Source organism: Aspergillus eucalypticola (assembly GCF_003184535.1).
Source record: "Aspergillus eucalypticola CBS 122712 chromosome Unknown BO83scaffold_18, whole genome shotgun sequence".
NCBI lineage: Eukaryota > Fungi > Ascomycota > Eurotiomycetes > Eurotiales > Aspergillaceae > Aspergillus > Aspergillus eucalypticola.
Window position 1 is genome coordinate 680,654 of NW_020290292.1, and position 24,057 is coordinate 704,710.

At 49.4% G+C, this 24,057-nt stretch overlaps 10 protein-coding genes across 10 annotated transcripts; 3 read left to right on the forward strand and 7 right to left on the reverse strand.

The window, feature by feature from the left end:
• Positions 1-17: 17 nt before the first annotated feature.
• Positions 18-4,042, reverse strand: BO83DRAFT_448672 (CobW domain protein; the record flags this gene model as incomplete). The annotated part of the gene is made up of 9 exons (XM_025536692.1): positions 18-873; positions 941-1,390; positions 1,472-1,783; positions 1,834-1,922; positions 2,497-2,859; positions 2,911-3,156; positions 3,220-3,393; positions 3,463-3,630; positions 3,701-4,042. The coding sequence occupies 9 exons, from the start codon at positions 4,040-4,042 to the stop codon at positions 18-20; spliced, it is 3,000 nt and encodes a 999-aa protein (XP_025386541.1).
• Positions 4,043-4,842: 800 nt separating this feature from the next.
• BO83DRAFT_73142 (MAPEG family protein) lies at positions 4,843-5,918 on the reverse strand. Its single transcript, XM_025537558.1, has 3 exons — positions 5,681-5,918; positions 5,331-5,623; positions 4,843-5,241 (listed from the first exon to the last, which is right to left on the reverse strand). The coding sequence occupies exons 1-3, from the start codon at positions 5,683-5,685 to the stop codon at positions 5,039-5,041; spliced, it is 501 nt and encodes a 166-aa protein (XP_025386542.1). The 5' UTR covers positions 5,686-5,918; the 3' UTR covers positions 4,843-5,038.
• Positions 5,806-8,421, reverse strand: BO83DRAFT_73137 (putative C6 transcription factor). Its single transcript, XM_025537557.1, has 4 exons — positions 7,753-8,421; positions 6,123-7,700; positions 5,999-6,073; positions 5,806-5,947 (listed from the first exon to the last, which is right to left on the reverse strand). Exons 1-4 carry the CDS (start codon positions 8,302-8,304, stop codon positions 5,867-5,869), a joined length of 2,286 nt encoding a protein of 761 aa, XP_025386543.1. The 5' UTR covers positions 8,305-8,421; the 3' UTR covers positions 5,806-5,866.
• A 2,974-nt stretch (positions 8,422-11,395) lies between these two features.
• BO83DRAFT_409536 (wax synthase family protein) lies at positions 11,396-13,070 on the forward strand. Its single transcript, XM_025534144.1, has 2 exons — positions 11,396-12,335; positions 12,400-13,070. The coding sequence occupies exons 1-2, from the start codon at positions 11,501-11,503 to the stop codon at positions 12,840-12,842; spliced, it is 1,278 nt and encodes a 425-aa protein (XP_025386544.1). The 5' UTR covers positions 11,396-11,500; the 3' UTR covers positions 12,843-13,070.
• Positions 13,071-13,451: 381 nt separating this feature from the next.
• Positions 13,452-14,888, reverse strand: BO83DRAFT_438862 (uncharacterized protein; the record flags this gene model as incomplete). The annotated part of the gene is made up of 3 exons (XM_025536133.1): positions 14,618-14,888; positions 14,079-14,563; positions 13,452-13,953 (listed from the first exon to the last, which is right to left on the reverse strand). Exons 1-3 carry the CDS (start codon positions 14,873-14,875, stop codon positions 13,452-13,454), a joined length of 1,245 nt encoding a protein of 414 aa, XP_025386545.1. The 5' UTR covers positions 14,876-14,888.
• Positions 14,889-15,412: 524 nt separating this feature from the next.
• BO83DRAFT_73187 (uncharacterized protein) lies at positions 15,413-16,473 on the forward strand. The gene has a single exon (XM_025537559.1). It carries the CDS (start codon positions 15,698-15,700, stop codon positions 16,100-16,102), a length of 405 nt encoding a protein of 134 aa, XP_025386546.1. The 5' UTR covers positions 15,413-15,697; the 3' UTR covers positions 16,103-16,473.
• On the reverse strand, positions 16,416-17,654 carry BO83DRAFT_316717 (DUF1996 domain-containing protein; the record flags this gene model as incomplete). The annotated part of the gene is made up of 4 exons (XM_025527675.1): positions 16,416-16,832; positions 16,884-17,064; positions 17,123-17,181; positions 17,244-17,654. 4 exons carry the CDS (start codon positions 17,652-17,654, stop codon positions 16,416-16,418), a joined length of 1,068 nt encoding a protein of 355 aa, XP_025386547.1.
• Positions 17,655-19,108: 1,454 nt separating this feature from the next.
• Positions 19,109-21,970, reverse strand: BO83DRAFT_73192 (repressor protein). The gene is made up of 2 exons (XM_025537560.1): positions 19,652-21,970; positions 19,109-19,598 (listed from the first exon to the last, which is right to left on the reverse strand). The coding sequence occupies exons 1-2, from the start codon at positions 21,815-21,817 to the stop codon at positions 19,347-19,349; spliced, it is 2,418 nt and encodes an 805-aa protein (XP_025386548.1). The 5' UTR covers positions 21,818-21,970; the 3' UTR covers positions 19,109-19,346.
• Positions 21,971-22,042: 72 nt separating this feature from the next.
• BO83DRAFT_379930 (uncharacterized protein) lies at positions 22,043-22,826 on the reverse strand. Its single transcript, XM_025531619.1, has one exon. It carries the CDS (start codon positions 22,445-22,447, stop codon positions 22,124-22,126), a length of 324 nt encoding a protein of 107 aa, XP_025386549.1. The 5' UTR covers positions 22,448-22,826; the 3' UTR covers positions 22,043-22,123.
• A 50-nt stretch (positions 22,827-22,876) lies between these two features.
• BO83DRAFT_379931 (uncharacterized protein) lies at positions 22,877-23,848 on the forward strand. Its single transcript, XM_025531620.1, has 2 exons — positions 22,877-23,085; positions 23,159-23,848. Exon 2 carries the CDS (start codon positions 23,205-23,207, stop codon positions 23,385-23,387), a length of 183 nt encoding a protein of 60 aa, XP_025386550.1. The 5' UTR covers positions 22,877-23,085; positions 23,159-23,204; the 3' UTR covers positions 23,388-23,848.
• Positions 23,849-24,057: the final 209 nt, after the last annotated feature.

The following is a 24,057-nucleotide window of genomic DNA, read 5'->3' on the forward strand; positions in this document are numbered from 1 at the left end:
TATATTTAGTCAACGCATCACTTCTTGACCACTGGTCGACTCTTATGTCCCGGTCCATGTGCATGAGAATGCCCATGAGCATGGCCATGTCCATGACCATTTAACAGCTCACTCGCCTTCCTCTTCCCACTCTTCTCCCCCTTCACCTCCTCCTCATCTTTGATATCATCATCCTCCAAATCCGGCCAATCCTCCCATCCATCCTCCCAAATCCCCGCCATGATCTCCTGCTTCTCTGCCCTCTTAACACCCTTCGTCCGCATCACCTTCTCCCACTTCTTCATCTCCTTTTTGTCCAACAGACACTCATCAAGCAGCTTTTTAATCGCCGTCGTATCAATACCCTCACCAATGAACACAATCTCCTGACGCCGATCGCCCCATTCGCCCTTGAAGTCATCTTCAATGGACTTGCGCACGTCCGCATCCTCCGGCCATGCTTCGTCAGGTAGTTCGGCGAACCACCCGCCACCACAGCCTAATGTCAGCATGGCGCCGGCCTGACTCCATTCGCCGAATTGGTATGGGCGGGTGGCGAGCCAGAAGAAGCCTTTGGAGCGGAGGATGGGGGCGAGGATGGGGTCGGAGCGTTTGTTGGACAGGATGGTTTCGGGTGGGATGGAGGTGATGTCCTCATCATCGTTGTCGTCGTCTTCTTCCTCCTCTTCTTCCTCATCTTCGGTGTTGTCCTCATCTTCATCTTTCATCTCTTCATCATCATCATCTTCCTCCTCCTCGTCGTCGACGTCATCATCATCATCATCCTCCCCAGCCGCATTCTGCAAAATAATAAACTTATCATGCAGCAACTTGAACAGCCTGCGCGGATGAAACGGCCGTCTAGCCGTATACACAAAGTTATTAATGCCATACCTGTCCACATTAGCCAACGAACCTAATCATGAAACAGAGAGTGAAAAAAAAAAAAAGGAATACATACTCAAGCGTCTCCGGCCTCGGCGCCACCCTCTCCCCATTCCCCGTACTCAACCGACTCATCTCATGCAGACTCCTCAACCAACCGGCGCCACTCGCCGCCTTAACGAAATCAAACCTCCCCGTGTCCAGAATCTCCCGCACATCAATTTTGGAGTACTTCGCCTCCAAGACCTTCGCAGCAGGATTGAGCAATTTGATCAACGTGTGGATTTTGTCCTTGGCAACCTTATCAACAAGATCAATCTTATTGATGATAATCACATCCGCAAACTCAATCTGATCGACCATTAGATCGGAGATGGTTCTCTCATCTTCCGGGATGACTTCCCCAGAGGTATATCTATCTGAGAGAAACTCTGCGGTATCGAGGTTCGAGTAGAGATTGAATGCGTCGATGACGGTTACTGTGGTGTCGAGGGTGGTGAGGGTGTGTAGGCCGCCTTGTTTGACACTATACATACCAATCCATCATCAGCACGCGTCACTCATGTAAATAAGAAGATTGGGGGGGGGGGGGGGGGAAGGGACATACATATCCTCAATTACCCTCCTCTCCTCCACACTCAACACCTGCGGTTCAGCTCCACTCCCATCCCCATCCGCCTCTAACATCGCGGCCCCAAACTCCGCCGTGAACGTCTCAGCCACCTGCATCGGCTCACTAATCCCCGTGCTTTCGATCACGACGTACTCGACTCCATCTTGCGATGCGAGTCGTGCTAGCTCGGCGAGTAAATCCCCGCGGAGAGTGCAGCATATACAGCCGTTTTGCAACTGGATGAGGGATTCTTTTGTGTGTGAGACGGTGTGGTGGTGTTTGATTAGGGTTGCGTCGATGTTGAGACTATTTCCTTTTGTTAGATGGTACAGGTATATAGAGGGTGTGTAATGTACCTGCTCATATCATTCACTATGACTGCGATGCGGAGGCCATGGTCAGGCGAGAGGAGAATGTGTTCGAGGAGGGTGGTTTTGCCGCTTCCCTAGTTAGGAGCCATTATATTAGTTTTCTGTGGATTTGAGACTGAAGGGAGATGAGGAGAAGTACTAGAAATCCAGAAAGGAGAGTAACAGGCAGCTTTCTCCTCTTGGATGTAGGAGCTGGGCTCTCCAATGCATTGTCGGGGATTGCTGGGTGGAGGGATTCTTTGCCGGAGTCGATCATTTTCTTGATTCTTTGTTACTTTTTGAGAGATTGAGAAGGATCAAAATCAAATGGAGGAGTAAAGTAATATTGTCTACTTTATCTATGTTATATAGTTGTCACCACCAAGGTGTATATACTAATGTATACTACTTAGGGTTGGTTAGTTTTATCGACGTTGTGATTGGTTTGCACCCAAGGTCCTCTTGTCTACAAGGTAGTACTAGTAATTATTATGGTTTACCAGGGTACTCAGTGTCGTACTACATTGCGTACTTTACTAATAAGAGTAATGTAATCCGTAAATAAACATAGTTCTATTTGTTCTACTACTACCATATGTGACATAATCATCGACGGGAGGCTTTAATGGACCATGCGAGTATCTACCGCGTAACACTATCATCACTCACACAATCCACCCCAATTCCACCCTCGATGTCATCACACACAATCTCCGCAGTTCCCTTGGGGCTCGTTATATTGACATTCGACAGGGTAATATTCGTGCACACCGCATCTGGTGAACAGACCAGATCCGCCACAATCTTGCCATCTTTACCCGAGGAAGAACCCCAAATATTCTCAAACAAGATGTTGGTAATATTCACAGCAGACGGGTACTTGGCACACTCTGTAGCGTTAATATCAAAGTAGCACTGGTCCAACACGATCGGCGTATCCGTGTTCTGGATCTGGATGTTCTTGTACGTGACGTTATTGATGCGGCCGTAGCCGACGTCTTGGCCGGCCCAGGCTTTGAGACGGGCGCCGTTCTATTTCACATCAGTCTTGCAATATGGGTCAGTCGGTGACGAACGACGTACCTGTCCATTCAGCAACGTCACATTCTCAATGTACACGTTCTCAATGATATCCATCTCACCAGCGTACTCTCCAATACTACCCATACTCACGCCGTGCGTGTTGTTGCACCACATGTTCTGAACGAAAATGTTGGTCGTATTCGGCTTCGGCGAGAAGCAGTCATCTCCGACATCGATGCGCATATTGGTGAAACTGACACCGTCGACTTCGAGAGAGTCCATACCGTCGGTGTTGGCGGGGTCGGACTGTGACCAGTTAGAATTTATGCAATGAGGATCAGGATAGACGCCAGGGGAAATAGAACTGACCGAAGCATTAGTCGAAAACGCATGAATGTAAACATTATCAAACGAGACATCATTAGTGCGAACGAAAAAGTTTGTCCAGCACGGCGAGTTCAGCTGCGTGATGCCCTCGACCGAGACGCGGGTTGCATTATCGGTGAGGAAGAGGATGGGGCGGTAAAATGTGTTGTCCGAGTCCTATTAATATTGCCATTATCAGCATAAGCATATTCTTTCCTTGCAGGGAGGTATATGGATGTGACGTACCAAGATCTCCTTTCCTGCAAACTCGTCATACCATTTCTGCCCATTGCCGTTCAACACACCACTCCCGAAGATCTTGATGTCCTGACCACCCCAGCGCCAGAAGGTGATGGATTTCTGGAAGTCGTAGTAGAAGTTGTTGGCTTGCCAGTAGGTGATGTTGTTGGTGAACTACAAACCACTAGAGTCAGTATCCTATATCATAGCTTGTTTTCTCACTGATAAAGAGGAAGGAATGTACCTGAATCTCCCCTTCAAGCTGCACTTCAATATTATCCAAGAAGGTCAAGTCCAACTTCTTCCCGATCACATAGGTCTCCCCTCGTTTCAACAATAACCGACCACCATGGTTCGCCTGCTTCAAGCCCCAGAGGAAGTCACTGGACACATCGTCAAGTTCGTTCCTCGAGGGCCGAATAGTAACTGTCTCACGGTCTGGATACTTGGGATATTGAGCTCCAATGGCTTGTAGATGTGCTGTGTTGGACGCAGGGATGATTTGTGCGCCGGGGATGAGGGGAGATCTGGGGACGGAGACGCCGAAAGCGGCGGTGAGGAAGAGGGTTAAGGGGAGGAGGTGCATTTTGCAGGCTAATTCTTTTCTGCCGCTTGCTTTTTATCTCGGTTTGAGTGAAAGTAAAAGAGGCATCGATCGTCTATTATATATGAATCTTCTAGGTAGGTCTATCTGTATGTACTCCACATACATACGATCGATAACATCATAGCAATCTAGATAATCTGGGGAAGAATTTGGGGTAACCCCACGGGGAAACCAGGGAGAACAATTTCCCACCTGTCATGGTGATCTTGGCTGGTGCACGGGGTCCGCCTGAGCTGGCACAATTTCCCCGAATTGTCTGTGAGGCAGTTGGTGGAATTTCCCACCAATCGAGGGTGACTCACGATGATTTGGGTAATGGGTGAGAAATGGGGTGATGTGTTGGATTTTGTGGAGTGACTAGCTAGCTGTGAGGGTAGTAACTCATCATGGTGTACTAGTATATGTAGAATGAGCTGGAAATGCTGTTGTGTGGGTTTGCTGGTGGGATGATATCCTCCGTGGTGTGTGTAGGTATACGCAGAGAGGATTGCTGTATTGCAGCATAGCATGACTCAACTGTTCTGACAGCACAACTGTAACTATCCATATATTATTGCAGGAATAACTGGTTTTTTAGATTCTCACTAATATCTTTATTTTCATCATAACCTCTGTAGTACGTACCTGCCTGTCAAAGAGCTCAGATTTGATGCACATCGCTTCTATACAATTATCCAACTGTTAGAACTATACACCATGCCCTAAATAAAAAAATTACTTCAACAAAGTTAATAATCTAATGCATACCCCTTTCAAATCTAAAAGTATATTACACATTCCAATATATTCATAAATCAGCTCCCCCCAAAAACAAGTCTACCTCGGTCCAAACATCTATTTCCCCACTTAAACCCCCGCAGATCATTCCCAACAGGCGATCCCAATCTCCGAATCATCCCCACACACATCCACCCCCATCATCCATTCATAATTCCATCCCAAGATCAGAAAACCCTCACAATCCAGACAATTAGATCAATTCAACTTTCTCCCTCCCAACACCAAAGCAGTAATACAACTGATATTCCCAGACCACCACAACACCGACCGCGAAAAGCTCAACGTCTCCGACTCAATAAACACATACGCAAGTCCAAACAGGATCCTAGATATCGTGTACCATGCGCCGATACCGTTGATCACGTCGTTGGGGAGGCCTGTGTGCAATGCTACTACCACTATATTTCCTCAAGATACATACTTAGCGGTTGATCTATGATGCCAAAGAGGAACATTGGCAGTTGGGATAAAAGGTATAGTCACGCACCAGCCGCCACGAAAAGCGGAAATCCCTCGACGGCATTGGCATGCGCTGCCTCCTGCCGCTTGAGTCGATCCAACTGTCTGCGGGAGATTTTCCCCGCTTGCACGGCTGCCTCACCGTAGACTTTCAGGTCATCTCTGGGGGCGACGTTGTGGTCGATACGGAGGAGACGTTTCGCAGGCCGGGTGCTGAGGATGCCGTAGGCGTAGAACCAGTTGAAGAGGAGATAGGGGATAGCGCGGTTGGGAAGGTCGAGGCCTTCTGGGGCTGTGAGGCCGAGGATTGTGAGGAGGGAACTAACATCATTCTTTTAGTAGGGTGTACTGTAGTGTAAAGTGACGTTGGTTACTTACGACATAATTGTGGTGCTCGATTTGGAGATGTTTCTGCTGTTGAGATGGGAGAGATTATATACTAACTATATCTATGGAATGATCGGCAGTCATATCGTACATCATAGCCTGTCGGCTTCACATGAAACTTTCATCCTTGTTCGCAATAATTCGCTGTCCCAACGCCTCGGTACTACCAACCCTTATCTACAATAGCGCCAGAAAGTCCTGATCCCACATATCGGGAATCGCAAAGTCGTTGAGGTCGAATAGTGTCCCGAATTCAGACTGCGTCCATTAGCATCAATCACCAACATATGGTGAAACAAGAGAACTTGCCGTATCTAACCCATACGACGCAGGGTCGAATTGCATTTCCGGCGTCTCGAGATTCAACGATGGCGTAGCAACCGGCTACATCTGTTAGCATATATCAATTAAAAAACACGAACTGTACACCTACTGTCGATGTAGCCTTGGCTCGGACCGTCTCCCAGCTTGCTCCCTGCAACATCTGCTCGCTCATCTGCATACATCGCATTGCATCCTGCTCTAATGCCTTCTGCGGATCTTCCCCTCGCAGTCGCGCCTTCACCGATGACAAGGCAAGCGTCGGAAAAAGGAAAGCCTTCCCTCCCTTACCGTTTGGCGTCATTCGGCTTCCAAATGTTTCAATCGTTCGCTCGACTGCCCCGATCATGACCTCCTGCTGCGACCGTACCAGATCATTCAACGATGTCAACGCGCTGGACTGCATTGTCGATGTGTTCTGTGTGTTGAACTCGCCTGCCTGCAGGTACAGTTCCACGCATACCGTCAGAGCAGCGTGCAAGAATTCATCGCGGAACATTCCTCCGCTCAGCTGCCCCAGATGCGGGCTCACCTGCGAGCTCGCCGGGGGCTCGTGGTGAGAGAGGATCTCCAATGCGGAATCAAGGCAGATCTTCCGCGAGTAAGAGAATTTGGGCGACCGGATAATACTCAGCGCAAAAGGTCGATTCAGAACCAAGATCGACCGCCGCAACAAGAAAACCAACATTGACTGCGCGAATGACGGGCCCGGTCCGGCCTTCTGGAAGATCTCCAAGCCAAAGTGCATCAGTTGGATCAGCTCTTCGCTCAGCCGCAAGGCCTCATCATATGATATTGTAAGTTTCAGACTGTTAATGGCTTTGGCGATGCGGATTCGCAGGGGTAGCGACTGCAGAAGCAAAACCTGAAAGGTGCTTTGTGTGTATACCCCTATGTCTTTGGGAACGGGGTCATCGACCATATTTTCTGTCAGCTGGGAATCGTCCAGGTTAGAGGGCGCCTCGCAATCGTATTCGTCCAGGTCGATCGTAGGCGGCATACCGCCATCCAAGGATGACTGCAAGTCAAGCTCCAAAATGGTTGCCCACAGCCGCCGACGCATCTCGGCCCAAAACTTTGTCATCTTACCAAATCGATGAGGATCCCGATGCAGTCCCATGGTCATGGCAGTCCGTATGAGCGAGCCCGAGGAGATCCATATAATGTCCCCGTCAATAGCATCGGCCTGCCGTGCAATCATCAAAAGACACTCGATCTGCAAAATGTTGAAATCGATGGTCGAGCTGACCATCGTGAACGCAATCCACGACCGAACACCGGCAATCCATTCAGCGGCTGTTTGATACACCCTGCTCTCCCCATTGATTTTAGTGTTTGGGCTCAAAAAACAGCAACTGGCTGCCAACAACGCCAGAAGCTTCGCCACAAAAGACGGTTCTTTCGGCTGCACTCCCGCCCAGAAGTTTTCGTACTGCTCCAGGAAGGTTGGGATATGCAAGATACGGTGTGTCGTCTCGAATGTGGTCAGATACAAGTTGAGTAATTCGTCAGCAACTTGTCGAGGCGGAACCATCTCTTCCAGCGAGGGAGACTTTTGTTGATAGGCGCGCTGGTGCTCCTGTCGCTCTCGAGCCCATATCTCCCCCTTGAAGTTCTTGAACTTCTTGTAATTGGGAATTCTCTTCATCGTACTGCGGCGGCCCCGCATGAATTTGCCAACATCATCAAACTGCGGAAATTAGCACCATCCACGAATCAGCCATGGCACAGCACACACTTACAAAAGACAAAGAGACGGACGCATGGCTTCGTCCAACGAATCGCGTGCGGATTTTCTTCCCCCGAAAACAACACCGATCGGGAAGATCTTTCACATTGTCAATGAGATTCTGCGACTCCGGACCCGAACGATGCCCGATGTCTACCGAGTCACCACCCAGACTTTCTGGGGTGTGCATCGACCCAGTTTTGGAGAGAGCGCTTTCCAGGAACTGGATGCGACTGCGCAGTTCGTGCAACTCGTCTGACCGCGGTTTCGGCTTGGTGACCCTGTTGGTGGACTGGTGCTTGGAATCAAAGACGTAGACGCCCCCGTGCGCCGGACTGGCTCGACTGCTCGAGATACGCACGCGTTCTGGAGGGGTGCGGGAAGCGCTCCCCGACCCCGGCGCCTGGGGGCCAACGTAGATGCATTGATCTGGCGTTTTGGACTTGGTGCATTGCCCACATGGCAGAGAGCGGTCGCATTTTAACTTGCGACGCCTACAAATGGTACAAGATAGGGGTGGTCTGCGCCGTCGCGGCGGAGACTTGGGGGAGTGGTCTTCATCCATGGCCTTGTTGGATAGAGCGATGCTCTTGTTTGGCGGCGATGATGTGACTGATGGTGGTGGGTTGGACCGACCGTACCAAGTCACCTGATGTAGTTCTATCGGTGGTGGAGTGTCATGAAGTTGAAGATGAAGCGGAGGGCAGCGACCGGCAACATCAAAGTCTTATCTGATCTGTAAGGTTACGGCCGAGCCCCACGGGCTTCGCTGCCTGATTTGGTTCAGAAGGAGGACGTGGTCATTCAGGGAGTGTGGCACTTGATGGGCTTGAGTGGTTAGTGGCAGCCTGGAGGTACTTTTGATTCTTAGTAGTATCTAGTTAGTCGATGGTTTAGTCGGCCTCTTTTAGGAAGTCATCCGGGATTACTTACGCATCGGACTTGCTTGATGTGGATGTCCGAGTGCTCGGAGTTACGGTTTCTGGTTAGCTTTCCTCACATAAGCAGGTTTGTAGAAAAGGTAAGCAGTGAACTAAGGGGACCTTTTCTTGTTAAGTAGTCATCCCGGACAGTGTCTTTATATATTGATAAAAAACAGGTCAGGTTCTGTTTATACTGTATCTAGCATATAGAAGAAAGGGCGTCTCTTCTGGAAAGATAGTGGAGGGAACGGCAAGCATGACAACATCACATGCCGGCTCTAGTAAATCAATGGAACTCGAGACAATAACTAGAAATCATTAAAACTCAGTCATTGACTGGCGTGGTATTATCTCTATCACAGGGACATCGAACTGACCTCATAGCTACCAACCGTCGATAGATACCGTGAATAATGGAGCTGCTAAGCTAGAACAATCTGTTTTATCTCGGTCTTCGGGCCTAGCTAACCCCGAGCATAGTCAATACTCTCCTCGAAAGGATAATCCTGGAATTTTCCACGCTGATCTCGTCCGGATGCTATGCCTAAAAGGCTTCTAAATTTACAACACAGGCGATCCGGTTACAAAGTAACATGTTTCTTACCGTGATAGTCTGAGCCCACCTGTGGATCGTCCTGTCCCCTTCCCAAGCTCCCTTCCACTCTATTACCGACAGGTTCTGACCACTTCAATTGTATCACCATATTACCATATTGACTTGGCCTGTTCCTTCCATCCGCAAGTCTCTATCGGCTCCTAAGCAGGAGTACAATTTGCTATATCGGTTACTGAAAATCACTGAAGGAACAGTAATTGAATCTCCAAACCCCTAAACAGGTCTGGCTTCTCCTAGAATATGAATAGGGCCCAGTGTAAGTATGGAACCCTGTCGGTACATAGTAGCATACCAGCGTAAGTGTCTAGGTCGCCCGTGAGAGAAGCAGGTGGTGACGAGGAGGGCATGGGTAGTCCTACTGATGGGGCCACCTTCTACCTACCCCCCTGCTTGTTCTCCCATTTGCTTCTCATCAACTTCTTCTGAGCTAGCATCAAATATCATCTTGAAACAAACTGGTACCAACGAGCACCGCTATGTCTTAGCACACTGTGAGTCCGCGAGGTACTCTATTGAGCCTACTACCCCCTTTGCGAATGAAATCAGTTGCCCATCTCTGTCCACGAGTGGGTAGCAGCAACCATGTAGTGGACGATAGTGTAAACCCAAGCGTCTGATAGATGCGCGTTCAATGGGGCGTTGTTCGCGTTTTTACACCTGGCCTGCTTTCACTTCGTGTTCTACTCTGTGGATCAGAGCGCAGCTGATCGGTGTAAAACTCTTCGTCTTTAACCTTTCTGATATGCTGTCAGCATTTCTGTTATATCGTCTTTGATATTGTCAAGTGGTTCCCACGTTACCTCTCCATTCTTCCAGCGGGTCAACACTTCGTCCGCTTTGATCAGATATATACGGTCTACCTCGTGTTTCTCCTGGCCGTCTACCATTACTGGCGGCGTAAGCAATATCCAGTTATTATCTGCCATACTCATCATTGTGCGCTTGCTCTAGGTGAGTTATGCTAACTACGGGATGAGTCGCCCAGTCAGGTGGCAGGCGCAGCTTGATAATAGAATAAAGGCCATATTCCCACGCCATTATCCACACAGTCACATTCAGTCAAGCTCAGCAGAGAATAGTGATAACACTTGCCAAAGTCGACATAGGAATTGGCTATAAAGTCTTGCTGGTCCGGGATGTGGAGGGAAAGGGTAGGGAGAGGAAGAGGAGGATTTATAGGCCCAACCGTACCTGACGCATTCAATTGTCCATCATTCATTCATTAATCTAATATGGACAGTATCCTGGGTTATTCACCTTGAGTAGTCATATGATGAATTACTTGCTGCCACTGCCATCTCGACGGGTAGCCAAGAGATTTGGAAGACATGCGGACACCTCAGGTTGAAATGCGAGTCTAATACAATATATACATGGGTCTTTGCCATTGTGAAGTGAGTTTGCTATATTCGCGAGGTAATCCACTAACTCCAGACAGATCTACCGATATGCAAGGCATTGACTGCAACATGAGCATAACTCTGGACGATCATGTCCATGGCGATGGCTGGTGCGGTGTCTACACCGCATCAAAGGCCTAACTCAGCGACTACACTGCGAGACTTGTAGGATTTTTCCTATGGATACCTTACGCAAGTGTCATACAGGCCTCTTGTTGTGGTGTAGAGACAAGTATACTTGTGTAAGCAAGAAATCATGCATTGACAGGACGGTAGGATATTATAGGGCTACGAAAATTTATACAGTGCAAAATGAGCAAACAATGCAAGACAGCGAGACAATACCATGTCGCCTGCGCACTGCAGCTTGAAATTGGACATGACCAAACAGTCAGCCCTGGCATGAGTTTCTCACCAGTTGGCGCCCGCCGGGAACAGGCGGATTTGACAGCCAACTTCGTTGGAGAGGGGTATAACTGCCTCGTGCGCAACATTATGAGAGTCCCACTATTTCCGAGGCACACTTAATCACTCTCCCCATCATGATGATCTGGCACACAGTCCAACAAGTTGTTCGATATCCCCGAAAGTGGGAAACACGAGTGGATATCAGATTCCGATACCGCTGATTAATGCGGGCCCGCGCGGATGATCAGCCGCGCCAAAAGACACCCAATCGCCGCCACTCCAACCACGTTATTTGAATACCTTTCAACACCTCGTCACCTCAGCATAGATCGCGTTGCTTTATCTTTCTTGTCTTTTCCGCATGCGGGTGTTATCTCCTGGAGTTTCCGCCCTGAAACTCACCTCTTCTACAACATGTACACCCTGCCGGTCTTGATTGCGGCCTTATTTCTACATGTCAAGTTCCCCTTGCTTCCGGGTCTGAGAGACACCCTCTATGGCATCATCGTCCTCAGCGCCTGCTGCGCCATTTTCTACCCGCCCGACACCAGGGACTTTATAAGATATACCAATGCATTTCTCTCTACCTCCTTTGTTATCCGCGCTGTGGAACTCCTCCTGGTCCATGATCTGAGTCACTTGAAGCGCCTGCAAAGAGTGTCATACCTATCCTCTTCACCCGTATATACATGGGAACCCATATCTCCCACGCTAGGGTGGAAGCGGTTTGTTCAGATCTGCGATCTAATCATCAACCCGCGCGCTGTGGGTTGGAGCTACGGCTCTCCCAAGTACCAGCCTCCCGTCCGGAAGCTCGAAGTTGTCCCGGACGGCGCAAATGGGTGCGTTCCTAACCGCGAGGACATCGTCCTGGTAGCAGATGACGACCGCTTCTCGTTCTTGAGAGGCAAGATCGTTCGGGCTCTGGTAGCCTACTTTATCATCGACTCGTATCAGTCAGCCATTGGACGGAACTACTCCAGCGTCAGCAACTTCGTAGAGACATTCCTGACCAATGTGCTGAACATCCAAGCATCCCCGGCCACGACTGAGGGCGTAATTCGGTTGTTCATCCTTCCACCAGTAGACTGGATGGCCTCCTACGCCTTCGTAGACGGAATCCACGCCGCCACCGGCGTAATTTCCGTCGGTGTGCTTCGGATCATCTCTCCACAGCTCGCAGCCGAACCGTGGATGTATCCCCCTGTCTTCGGGGCGATCCGATACATGTTCACCTTTAGCCTACGAGGCAAGTCACCTACCCACCCCCTTACCTTCCCAAGGACAGCAGAATAACAAAGTAACAATTTCAGACATCTGGGGCAAAATGTGGCACGACCTCTGCCGTCGCCCATTCCTGGCCCTCTCCCTCTCCCTCATTCCGGACTCATGGCCCCTAGGCCTCAGACGCCTTCTCGTCGTTTGCCTCTCCTTCATGGTATCAGGCGTCGTTCACGCAGCAGGGACCTACGCCGTCTCGAAGGACTGGTTCGCCGCGTCCATGATGATGTTCTTCTTCTGCGTTCTGCCAGCATGTGTGGTCGTGCAGCAGATCATTTCCGATCAGATTCTGCCGCGTGTCCTTCCCGCGAAGAATAACATCTCTCGAGTCGTTATTTGGCTCGTGGATGCGGCGTTCGTGGCCGCGTGGGGCTACTATACTAGTCCGTGGTTTCTGAATTATAGTAAACTGCCGGAGGCGATTGAATCCATTCCGATGCCGGTTAGTTTCTGGGGGGTGGTGCTTGGGGTTTAGGTTTGGTTCTGTATTGGTGGTGGTTGTTATATATAGACTGTGCCTTCACTACAGGGGGACGGGTGTGATGTTATGTGAGGTTGGTGAACGCTTATTGGTTTGTTTTTTGTTTTGGCATAGCGATATGATACCATCTTATACATTGGCTTCTTTATAGCGTTTGGATAGATTATGGATAGGATTTCGGTTGCTAGCGAGAATCCGAATACCATAGTGAGTGTCCAGCTGGGACTACTGATCCAATAATAATGGGCATTATATAGTGCTAGTATGTTCGGGTCGGCCATCATGGTTAGTAACCGCCACGCTACAAGTCCCCAAAGTATGACCATATTTGTACAGATTTTGGCTTGAATGGATCGTTACTGCTACAGGTACAATGATTCATTATATCCCCCCCCCCCCTTCAGCAATGATACTAGTGAAGCATACTAAAGCCAAACCTACATGGAGGGAGTGTGGCATTAGTAGCTGTTAAGGAAGGAAACCACGTAGCAACCCAAGTAATTCATTAAGATTACGTACCAACTAAGTCAAGACAGATTGACTCCTCCATCTTGGACACGTATATACCTATACTCCCTCCCAAATCTGGCAAAATGAGTTTGCCTATGCGGTGTTGTTAACCACAACGCCCTCGTTGGTGGTCTTCTGTTCAGCGACGTATCTATCCCAGGCTGAGCAGTCGACAATATCGACTGAGAAGTCCGCCTTCTTGATGAGATTGTCCAAGCGTCGGCATGCCTCCATCATTGCTGCTTTACCCTCCGCAGTCTTATCCAACTCATAAGTAGGCTCGATCCCGAGGATCCAATTTTGATCCCTACAGCGGTATTCCCACTTTTCGGATATCCGGACGTATTTCAGAGATAACCGATCGCTTTTGTCCTTCGATATCAGGCTAGCCAGAAACATATACACAGGGCGGTCACATTCAACTACCCTCAGACTCTCTAAAGAGTTCGGGAGACCTGGGACATCTCGCAACCCACTTTGCTCCACTTCAAGGACTTTGAGGCTTATGAAGGCCGTAAACGAGCCATAGTGACTCCAATCTGGACCTCCAGGATTGGGCTCGCATTCATTAAAGTTGAGTTCGAGTTTTAGAAGGCTATATTTATGGGCCTCCAAGACCGATAATATATTTGATCTTCTGACGAGGGAAGCATGTCGACACTTTCTGTCTACTACTGCCTCACTGATATAGAAAACCTTCAAACACTTGCATGCACGAACAATTTGGCGCAATAGGGGGGGGGAGTAAACGTAGATCCTCTTAGATCTAGCATCGTAATGCTGAGAGACTCGGGTTGGAGGAGGTTAAAAGGTGGACAGCCAGGGTCATGCTCGTCAGCGCCACATATAGAAAGCTCATTCAGTGTGGGTAGGTGCATGAGATGAATTAGATTTCTCAAAGATTCGTGGCACATGATTTCCAGAACAATAACAAGTTTCTTCAAGTTGGGGAGATAATCATAGCGGCGTATGCCCTGAGAATCTCGTTCCCAGAGCAGCTCCAATGCTTCCAGTCCTTGTGTCTCGATTTTACTGAGTTCCAATTCTTGCAAGTTGGGCGTCAGGGATATTAGAAGCATGAACAACGGAAGTGGATGGATTCCCGCATTGCCTGTCAGGTGTCGCTGCTTCCAGTCCGCTGGAAAATGGTTATAAGCTCGCATCAGTGTCTCCATTGAGACCTTCCGGGGCCCAAATGGCAGATTCTGCAGTGAATCAAATCTCGGAAAGAACAATATATTCACATCCAATTTGCGTACAAAGGTGCCCAATTCAGGCTGTTCAACAACAGCCTCTATGAAGCGCATAAGAGTAACCATTTTAATCTTGTACGGAGGTACACTTCCATCGCTATAGATAAGCCATTGTGGGCCTTCACGGAACAATTCGGGCTGGACAAGGGCACAAACTGTCTTGCAAGTTTGGCAAAGCTTTGCGATAGCACCAAACTTATTTGCATAACGCAGTTCAGCTATGATGAGCAGCAAGATCTCTTGGGGGAGATTTGGAAGACTCATTGTGGCTGTCGAGGGTTTCAAAGGTGGCGAGGTTGGCTTTGGCCAGATGTTATCGAGCAGGGATGGGATGACGAGTGGAATACCGATGGCTATTGTCAGCTGTCACCAGTAATAGAAGGGTATGGGGACACCAGATCCAGAGCTCCAAATAAGCCTGGGCACTTGACATCTTTATTAAAGTCCAGCGTCTGTTATGGGTTACGAACTTGGTGAGGTGAGATTCGGTGTTCCCCAACCCGGAAACATTGTCTGAACTATAGCTATAAATGAAGCACTTGGGACATAATGGCCTACTAGTAATCGCAGAGATCCAAGAACAGAGGCTTCATATTGGGGTAATTCGTTGTACTGTAGCTCAGCAGCGGAGAACAAGGCACAAGCCTGACAATACACCATTGAAAGATCATATTTAGTTCAATGAGTAAGTACTAGCAGTAGAGTCAACAAAGGTTTGCTCAGCCGCGGTCATCTGACTGGGCGTTCCCGCACTGGCAGAAGCCGAGATCTCAAGTTGTCTCCACCTCCTTTCACCTTCTCTTAGACTCTTACACTTCGAAGAATTGGCAGGGTATTGAAATAGCTCACTCAGGTCACGCGATTGCCGCCCATAGCACGTCCAGGCCCAGACCCAGCCGGTTAAGCCCCAAGTATTTGCGTATATTTACTCTCTTCACCAGTCACCTTCCGAACAAATATCACCACCACACTTACGGTCGGCTACCAGCTCTTTCACCACAAAAATTCTGCTACCTGTCCATCGCAGAAATGTCACATATCATTCATAATCTAATGGCTTGACCCGAATAACTCGAACAAAGAACGATGTTCTACAATGCCCTCATCCGAACCCACCACATCACCTCCCGCAAAAAGGTGTCTGCGCTGAAACGCGCAGCCGATATACACAATTGCTTCGTGCTTCTACGCTCTGGTGGTTGTCCAGGGATAATGTATGTCGAGGCGAGAGACCAAACCGCTGTTGAGTCTTGGGTGACTGTCGTTCGAAAACTTCGGTACAAGGATTTTCAACTAGCCACGCGACCAGGACCCCTCCACGACGAGAATGAGACAGACCTTCATGATCAGAAGCAGTCACCCCACCAGACAAGAATGAGGGTTATAAGGGCCGGTGTGTGTGAGGTAGAAACCGTCAAGGAGTTTGGGATTTTAATGGAACAACGCGGTGTCTGGAAATGGTGGAGAAAGGGGATGGGATACGTGGGTTGATTTTGCGATCGCTGCAAGTGCATACGCAATTCATGGACTGGGCTCTCCCGATGATGGCTACCTATTTCCTTGGATATCATTCAGCCCGGCACTCTGCAGGATCTGAGGCCTGAACTCGCGGTTCTGAAACCAGCATACTAGTCTAGTCACCACAATTGGAAGCCTCAACACAAGCAGCTGTTTCCCTCGCGTGCCAGGTCATCCGAATATCGGCAATTTACAGCCACGGAAATGTGTGCAATCTAGTGTCGATACTACGTCATCTCATCGAAGCTATATACACGAACTCGATGTCGACTTATGCAGGCCTAGCTCACCCATGCAATGTTGAATTGTCATACTTAGTCGCCCAATTACGGTGACCGGGCAATCTATTAACGGGGCCATGTTGACCGATATTGTCCTTCGGTGCAGGAACATCCAATGGCTGCGGCATTGGGGCCAAGTCTCTTGTTTGGTTCCTCGTTATCGAGCAGTCTGGGTCGGTCAATCCTTGTGGACCGGTACAGGTGTCTATAGCTTGCTGCAAGGCGACCTGGTCTGTCCAACCGTACATGAAATCTCCGTGCAAGCCGTATCCGGTTTTATCACCTGTCGCATATATCCAGTTCTTGTAGTCTGGGTGGGGTGCTGTGTTGAAAAAGAATTCCAGAAAGATGGAATATATCGCAACGGGATGCGACTTGGGGCAAACGCCCTTGTTATAGTCTCCAATGTCGGGGTACGCCATCTACAAGTACTGTCAGAAATCCCACAAGTGCTCGCAGACAACGACACCTACATGACTCTTATGATCTGAGCTGTCCAGGTTCTCTCCATCCCAGCAGGAGGGCATAAAAACCTGCGACCTCAACATTTCACAAGGCTGCTGAGGCAAGCCTTTTGTCTCATTCGAGCTTCCATCTTTGCCAATGCACATATGACTGATGGCACGCTGGGACCAATTCGAATCATTATAGGTCCTGTTCCCATCTGATATCAGCACTGTCAGACATCGGGGTAAAGAACAGGCGAACAAACCGAAGACTCGGATCCCCAGCAAGCATGCGCAGACCTTTCGGCGGCGCCAGCGGAATCAGCTTCTCATCACAATCCGTAGCACCGGCCGTATAATTACACGCTCGATCAAAGTAATAAATACTCTACCTAACTCATTAGCCAGTTCCTTTCGATCCTCAACCAAGCTTCCAGGACTCTCAATGAAGTCCAAAGCAATACCTACACTGGACTGATACTCCACGAGTTCAAACGACCCATTCCTCATGCGATGATAAAGCTGCGGAACCCAGTAATTACTCCTATCAATATCCACTTCACACGTTGTCCCCTTTGCATTCTGCGCTGTGCTCTCATTCATTGTTCGCTGGAATGCTGTCCCCCCAGTAACAACATGTGTATGCGTAGATGGCTTTCCCGGCGCGACTATCGGGTCGGACAGTTGAGTCGTCAATGGATCGCAGCTGAAGGTAAACTCGTCTGTCGTGCGCTGCTTCGCAAGGACATTGCTACCGCTGGTGAGCAGAAGTAGCGCTGCGATGTAGCGGTTCCACATAATGCTGTCCGTTCTTTTCCTCATTCAACAGACAAGAGGCACCATTTGCTTCACTCACATAGCAAAGCAGCGTAGCAAAGCAGCGTAGGAAATTGCACTCGCAATCCGCGAAAGCAATATCTCAAAGACACAAGAGTAAAAGCAATTGAAAGAAGCAAGACAAAGAAAATTCATACAAAGATAAATAAAAAAAAATAAACCCTAACCGAACTCAATATATTCCGTCCGTCATTCCTCACGTCCATTTAACCTCCACCTTCAGCGCTTCCTGGGTGCTTGTTTTCCGCCCCGGGCATCTCTGTAGATTACACATTCCAAGCGCCATCGCAAATATCTCAGCCTCTGAGAATATCTCCGAGGAATGTTATGTTATGTTGTTGATGCATGTAGGACACGTGTCCCCTGTGTATTGTATGTACCGTGTAGAGCAGTGATGGTGTAGATGCTCTGCAGGGGCTGTGTTTATTCATATTTTTTTCTCTTGTGCTCAGAAAGGGGTTGCTAGTAGGATGTGGATGATGGATTGACCATTTTGGTGGAGGGTCGCTGATGTGTTCAATTACTATCCATAGACGCTGTAGATAATTGTTCATGATACAATTCAAGTCGGTAGTTCACAGGTTGCATGGTCTTGGTGGGTAATGTGACCGAGGCATTGACGTGAAATACGTAGGACTCGGTTGTTCTGCTACTGTCTCGCAATTCTGGATGAAGAGGGGTTGTAGTAGTCGTAGTATGATTTATACATATATTTTGCAGTTCTATCGAGCACTAGTGTTACATGTACATCATTACTTTGATACCATTTGACTGCATCTCCATATTTGTATCATAAGGAAAGCCACTACTACAACAAACTGCAAAGGAAAGTGCTTTTTGACTGAAAAGACGTCGTTGCGCAGAGCCAACCGAGAGGAGCCACTTAGAGTACCTAATTATCTAGAAACTCTCTACCATGACTGCATGCTTTTGTGCAATGTACTTGGAAGTCCGCTTAGATTATATTATTCAAGCGCAACGCTATCTCTTTAATTAAAACGTGCTCTTGCATATGAAACTCCCTCTGCTGAATTCTGATCGCATAATGCAAATACAGACGTAATCTCGCTTGCCAAACACCAAAGACACCCAGCCTTAAGCGCCGCTGACAACATCAAGCTCCCCATTTGACCGTTCAATTCTGGGCCGTGGATATGGCGGCCTGGCCATGCATGCATGTACTACCGAAGTAACATTTGCATAAACAGCTAGGATCAGACCTGATGTCACGCCATTAGCATCCGTCGGACCGGGCACAGAAGTGGATCATTGGTGACCAGGGGCTATCCCAGTGACCAGTGAGATCCCACATCCAGATGCAGTAATATCAGCCCATTGGACTCCAGTAGTGCGCTGGATGAGCGGGCTCTTATATCTTGGCTTAGTCGTAGCCTCGCATTGCAGAACCCACCTCTTGCCTCGCAGAATGGTGCCCATCTCAGTTCCTCTACAACGTAGAATACCCCAGACATATCCCTGATATCCCTGGTTTGGATTCCTTCAGACACAGCACCGGCTTCGTCGAGGACACCCTAAAAAAAAGGCCCTGAACCGGCTCAGGGTCATGATTTCACGCAGCCACAAAATGGAGCATCAAAACCTCTGTATGCGATGTAATACAGCTATGCTCTCTAACACCCAAGTCCGGTATTGTTACCGAACATGATCGAGCCTGGCTTGGATCGTCTTGTCATCGAAGTGACCTTCCTCGCCAACGTAGTTGTGAAGGGCTTCTGAAAACATCAAGCGACGGGGTGCCTTTCGTCCCGTCATGAGCTCAAACTGGGGTATCGCTTGCTCGACCACATTGTCAAGTCCATCAACTAATACCCAAGGGCGCCCGGTTTCAGTCCGAATACGACGCATCTGGCGCAGCAGTGGTGTGTCCAGTGGCTTGTAAGCGAACTAGTTTGGAAAGGTTAGTCAGGCCCACCTGTGCACTTCATTAAAGAACTTACCTCAAGGACTACGCCGCCAGTGGGGCTTCCCAGCCATTGCACAGGCATTTCAAAGTTGGCTGGCGGTTCATCGCGGTCGCGGTCCGCGGGCACACAGGATGCGATCATGCAAGGCGGACAGGCATCCTCAGGCCATGCATCCTTCAATGACTTTAGCACATACACAACTTCTGTCGAGTCCACTTGTGAGGCTGCCCATGAGTTGAAATGGCGAGCGACACTTTCCGCTCTTGATAAAGTTCTGTTGTAGATGAAGATTCTACGGCATCCGAGCCGCAGCATAGCATAGACAGCGGCGCGGGCCATACCACCCGCTCCTATCACCAGCCCAGTAGTCTTCGATGGGCTGATGGCATTGCGTGGAGAGAGGTTGCGGTTGATGCAGTTCATAATGCCAACCCAGTCGGTATTCTCACCGTACCACCCTAGCACAGGTCCAGCCTGGTTACGCCGACTCGCCTGCTCTTGTAGAGGATACATGGATCCATCAGGGCCGGCGCGCAGGGGTACGATCGTGTTGATCGCACCGATTGCCTCCACATGGCGGCTTTTCGCCGCAAGCTTATGTGATAGTTGTACTCTCCAAGGCTGAACCACACTTGACCCTCCAAAATGCGAATCCCTGCCCAACCGGTCCATGATTGCAAGCGAGGGCGAGTCCGGTATGGTATAGGTATGGCTCATGCCACAGTGGCGGAAAGCAGCATTGTGCATTGCCGGGGAAAGACTGTATGCGACATTGCCTCCGAGGATGAAGAACTGGAGCGGGTCCAGCACGTAACTCTGAAACAAGGCCTGAACTGCATCACGAGACGTGATCTGCGGGTCCCGCTCGTTGTCGGAGGACCTTTCGATTGCTGGGTGTGTTACAGATGTGAGGATTGAATTGAACACTTGCGAGGTGCGGCCAAGACGGCCAATATTGTATGCGATAACCGGTGGATGTTCGCCAGGCAAGCCATGAACCTTGTTTGTGAATTTAGCAACCGCCGCATTATCCTCGCGCGACGTAGCCACTCGAAGAAAGCGAACGAGCTGACACCCCAGCTTCTCGGCTTCAGAATAGAGGGAAAGGCATTCTTCGCTCTCCCATGTCTCTGGCGCAGAAGGTTCGAATATGCGTTGACCGATGATCTTTGTGTTGCCTCTGGTACGGATTGCCTCCTCCACTCGAGACCGTTCTTGGCTCAAGTCCACGGCCAAATATTCAACCGCCAAGCGTAGAGCATGTTCCACAATAGCGAAGTATATATTGTTCACCTTTGTAGCAGACAGATCACCTTTAGCAATTCCCGCGGAGGATTTATCTATTGAGATTATGATGGGCGTACGAGCATTTCTCCGGAGTAGAGCGACCTGCTTGCTGAGAGTTGCTGTCAATCCCGTGCTCCAGCGGTCAACACACAGCTCAATGGCATCACCTCCTGACTCAAGCTCCTGTAGGTTGACATTGCCTTCTGCCAGGTCGGAAGATCGAACAAAAATGGCATGGGTGAAGGACCGGAGTTCCGGGGGAGTCTCAAGCAGAACAAAAGGCGAGTCATAACTGGTGTGCCCTACATCGGTGCCAGTCACGAAACGCACGAAGCGCGTGAAGTCCTCTTTCGCTTCTTTCAACTTGAATGAATAATCAACGCATCGTCGGTCCGGTGATCCCTCATCCGTCTGGGAAGCGATACTGGAATGATCTTCAACATTGTAGAACTCGAAATTCGAGCATGTTCTGTGTAGAGGATCGCCCTCGGCAAGGAGCTTGACTGATTGCTCCTCCAGACCTAATAGGCTTTGAATGCGATCCATGTCGCGAACTATGTATACAATGGGGTTGGTCGCAGAATAGTGACGAAGGTGCTCCTGAACCGGACGGGTAAGACTGCCGAGACCGCATTCAATCACACAACGGGAGCGGTGGTTGTCAAGCATTGACTTGAGGACATCGACATCGCGTTGCTGGAATTCCTGACTCCCATAGCGCTTGAGATACTCATGCCTGGTATGTCCGGTCACCTCTTTAAAATAGTGGTCTTCCGTGATGAACCGCCGTTTCAACGCAGTGGCAGCGACAAATCCCAGAGACCGCTTTCCGCACCCCCGGATGCCCACAAGCACCAGAGAGGCATCAGGATCGAATCTCCGGCGCTTATCTACCGGGGATATTTTGTGCATTGTGGACGTTTACGTGATCAGTGGGACGGAGGTCTTGTGTGGTCGGTGCGCGGGAAGTAAGGCCGTCCGCTGCAGAAAGTCTAAGTTGCTTAGAGCAACGATAAATCAAGATGATATCAGCAGTGTATCCGAAGCAACCCAATAAGGATCAATCATCTGCACTCCGTCATATTCGAAGTGGCCATGCTTCAATTGAGGGAGGATAGCGTGGTCGGGGGCCGCTCTTGATATTTTTTTTTTTTTCCTGTGACTTGAAGCGGAGAAGCTAGTATACCGGGGAAGATGGCGGGGGTGAGGAAATGGTGACTAGCTTTTGCTAGCTATCGGGCGGAGGCGGAGTGCAGTAAGTGCGGCAGGGACAAAGGCGGTCAATTGGCGCAGCACCTGGCATGCCTGCGAGGGCAGCAATGGGACGGAAACGTGTTGAAGCAGGCTGGTCAAGCAGGTGTGATTGGTTTGCTGGGGCAAAGGCAACCGGGAGGGGGCGCTGGAGAAAGTGTGATTATAACAGAACCAAAGGATGACAGTCGGGGGACCATGGCAAGAATGCTCGGTTGCGGCCATCAGCCACCGGAGTCCCAAAGGATTCGCGGGTTCAGCATCTCCAGCCGCATTGCCGGACCATCGCATCTGCCACGAGTGACCGCCTGCCCCCCAGGCTGTATCCGGATAAGGTAATACCCGGATAGAACGAACTCCATCCGCGGGACTCTCCGTAATTCGTATACGACATAGATTGGCCTGGGTGTCACCCCCCGATCCATCGGTAGCCACCTACTCAATTAGTCTACTCAACCGCATGCTAGTATTTATCATCAATCAATAAGCATGCATCCCTGATAACTAAACCGACCCCATTCTCCAGGCAGAAACAAAACGCCTGTTTAGCGGGCGGGCGATGGGCTAATAGGTGGGTAGCCAGCAGCTGCGAAAACGATGGTAATCCAATCAATAGAAAAAAATGGTTCTGTCAAATCCGGGTCAATTTGTGCCTACATCACTCTAAACTCTAGCACGTCGGCCCATTAGCCCAGTAACATTGAATCGAATGTATATGCTTAAATTTGAATGGAGTATAGTGAGTGGTACTACTGTAGTCTGTATCACTTCGCGTCCCCAGGGTAAGGACCCTGCACGATTGTTCGGACCCGATGGGTATACCGACGCCCGGAGGCCTGGGACTGATGAACCCTTGAAGATGTATATCTCCTCCATCTGCATGACTACCGAGTCGGGATGCCGGATCGTTTGCCGGATCCGCGAATGATCTGAAGGTCATTATTCAGTAGCCGAGTCAAGAGCTTGACACGGACAGTGAGCATGCTGAAGAGGAGGACGTACCAGGAAGGGGTGTCGGACCCCTAGAACCGGCGAATCAGAAGTCAAAATGGGTCGGTTAGTTCGGAGTGCCACAATCGACAGTAAACTAGTCGTGGTTTGGATTCTTTTTAGGCTCGACGCCTTTGTGGGGTGGACTTTACGGTTGGTCCGCCGACAGCGGAACGGCCGGTTTTCGGCGGTTCCTATCTGCTCAGTGATTGGGCTAGTGGGATCCGAATTTGATGATTAGGAAGACGGTTGGGAGCCCTTTTCGTCTATCCATTAGGTGATAGTAGATAGCCACAGACACTGGAGGTTTGAAGTCAGCATTGAGGACCCATGATTCCTAACTAGTCAGGACATAATGATGGCCACAGATGGGGGAACTAAGAAAGCAGGAACATTATCGGTTCGAAAGCTTAGATGTACGCTATTCTTGTCCTCTAGACTTATTGTGATTAGTTCCCTCGGACGCGAAAGATAATAATAGGAACTGGTAGGTGGTTGGTTACGCGGATTATTGATGCGAAGAATTCTTGGCTGATTGACACGGTTCAAGAGAATACTATTTTTGTGAGTCGCTAGGAACAGAGGAGGCTGAGCCTGAGGAAGTTATTATTATCAGACAACACTAAATGAGTATGGATTATGGAGAGGGAGCGAGCACGAATCCCACCGAGCCAAGACGGCGAAGGACGGCGGAAGTCTCGGTTTCTCCTGCAGCCAAAAGGTGCAGGGACTGGGTAGGGGAAGCATTTGGGAGGAAAGTCTCCCACACCGCGTCGTGGAGAAGCCGTGGGGATCCGGTGTGGGGTGTTAGCCTCAGGCACCCTCCGTTTTGAGGAGAGTCTCACCACACGAAAAGTGGGAATTTTTGGGTAAAAAGAACCTTTTTGGCACTATTATCTAAGTTATCTCGA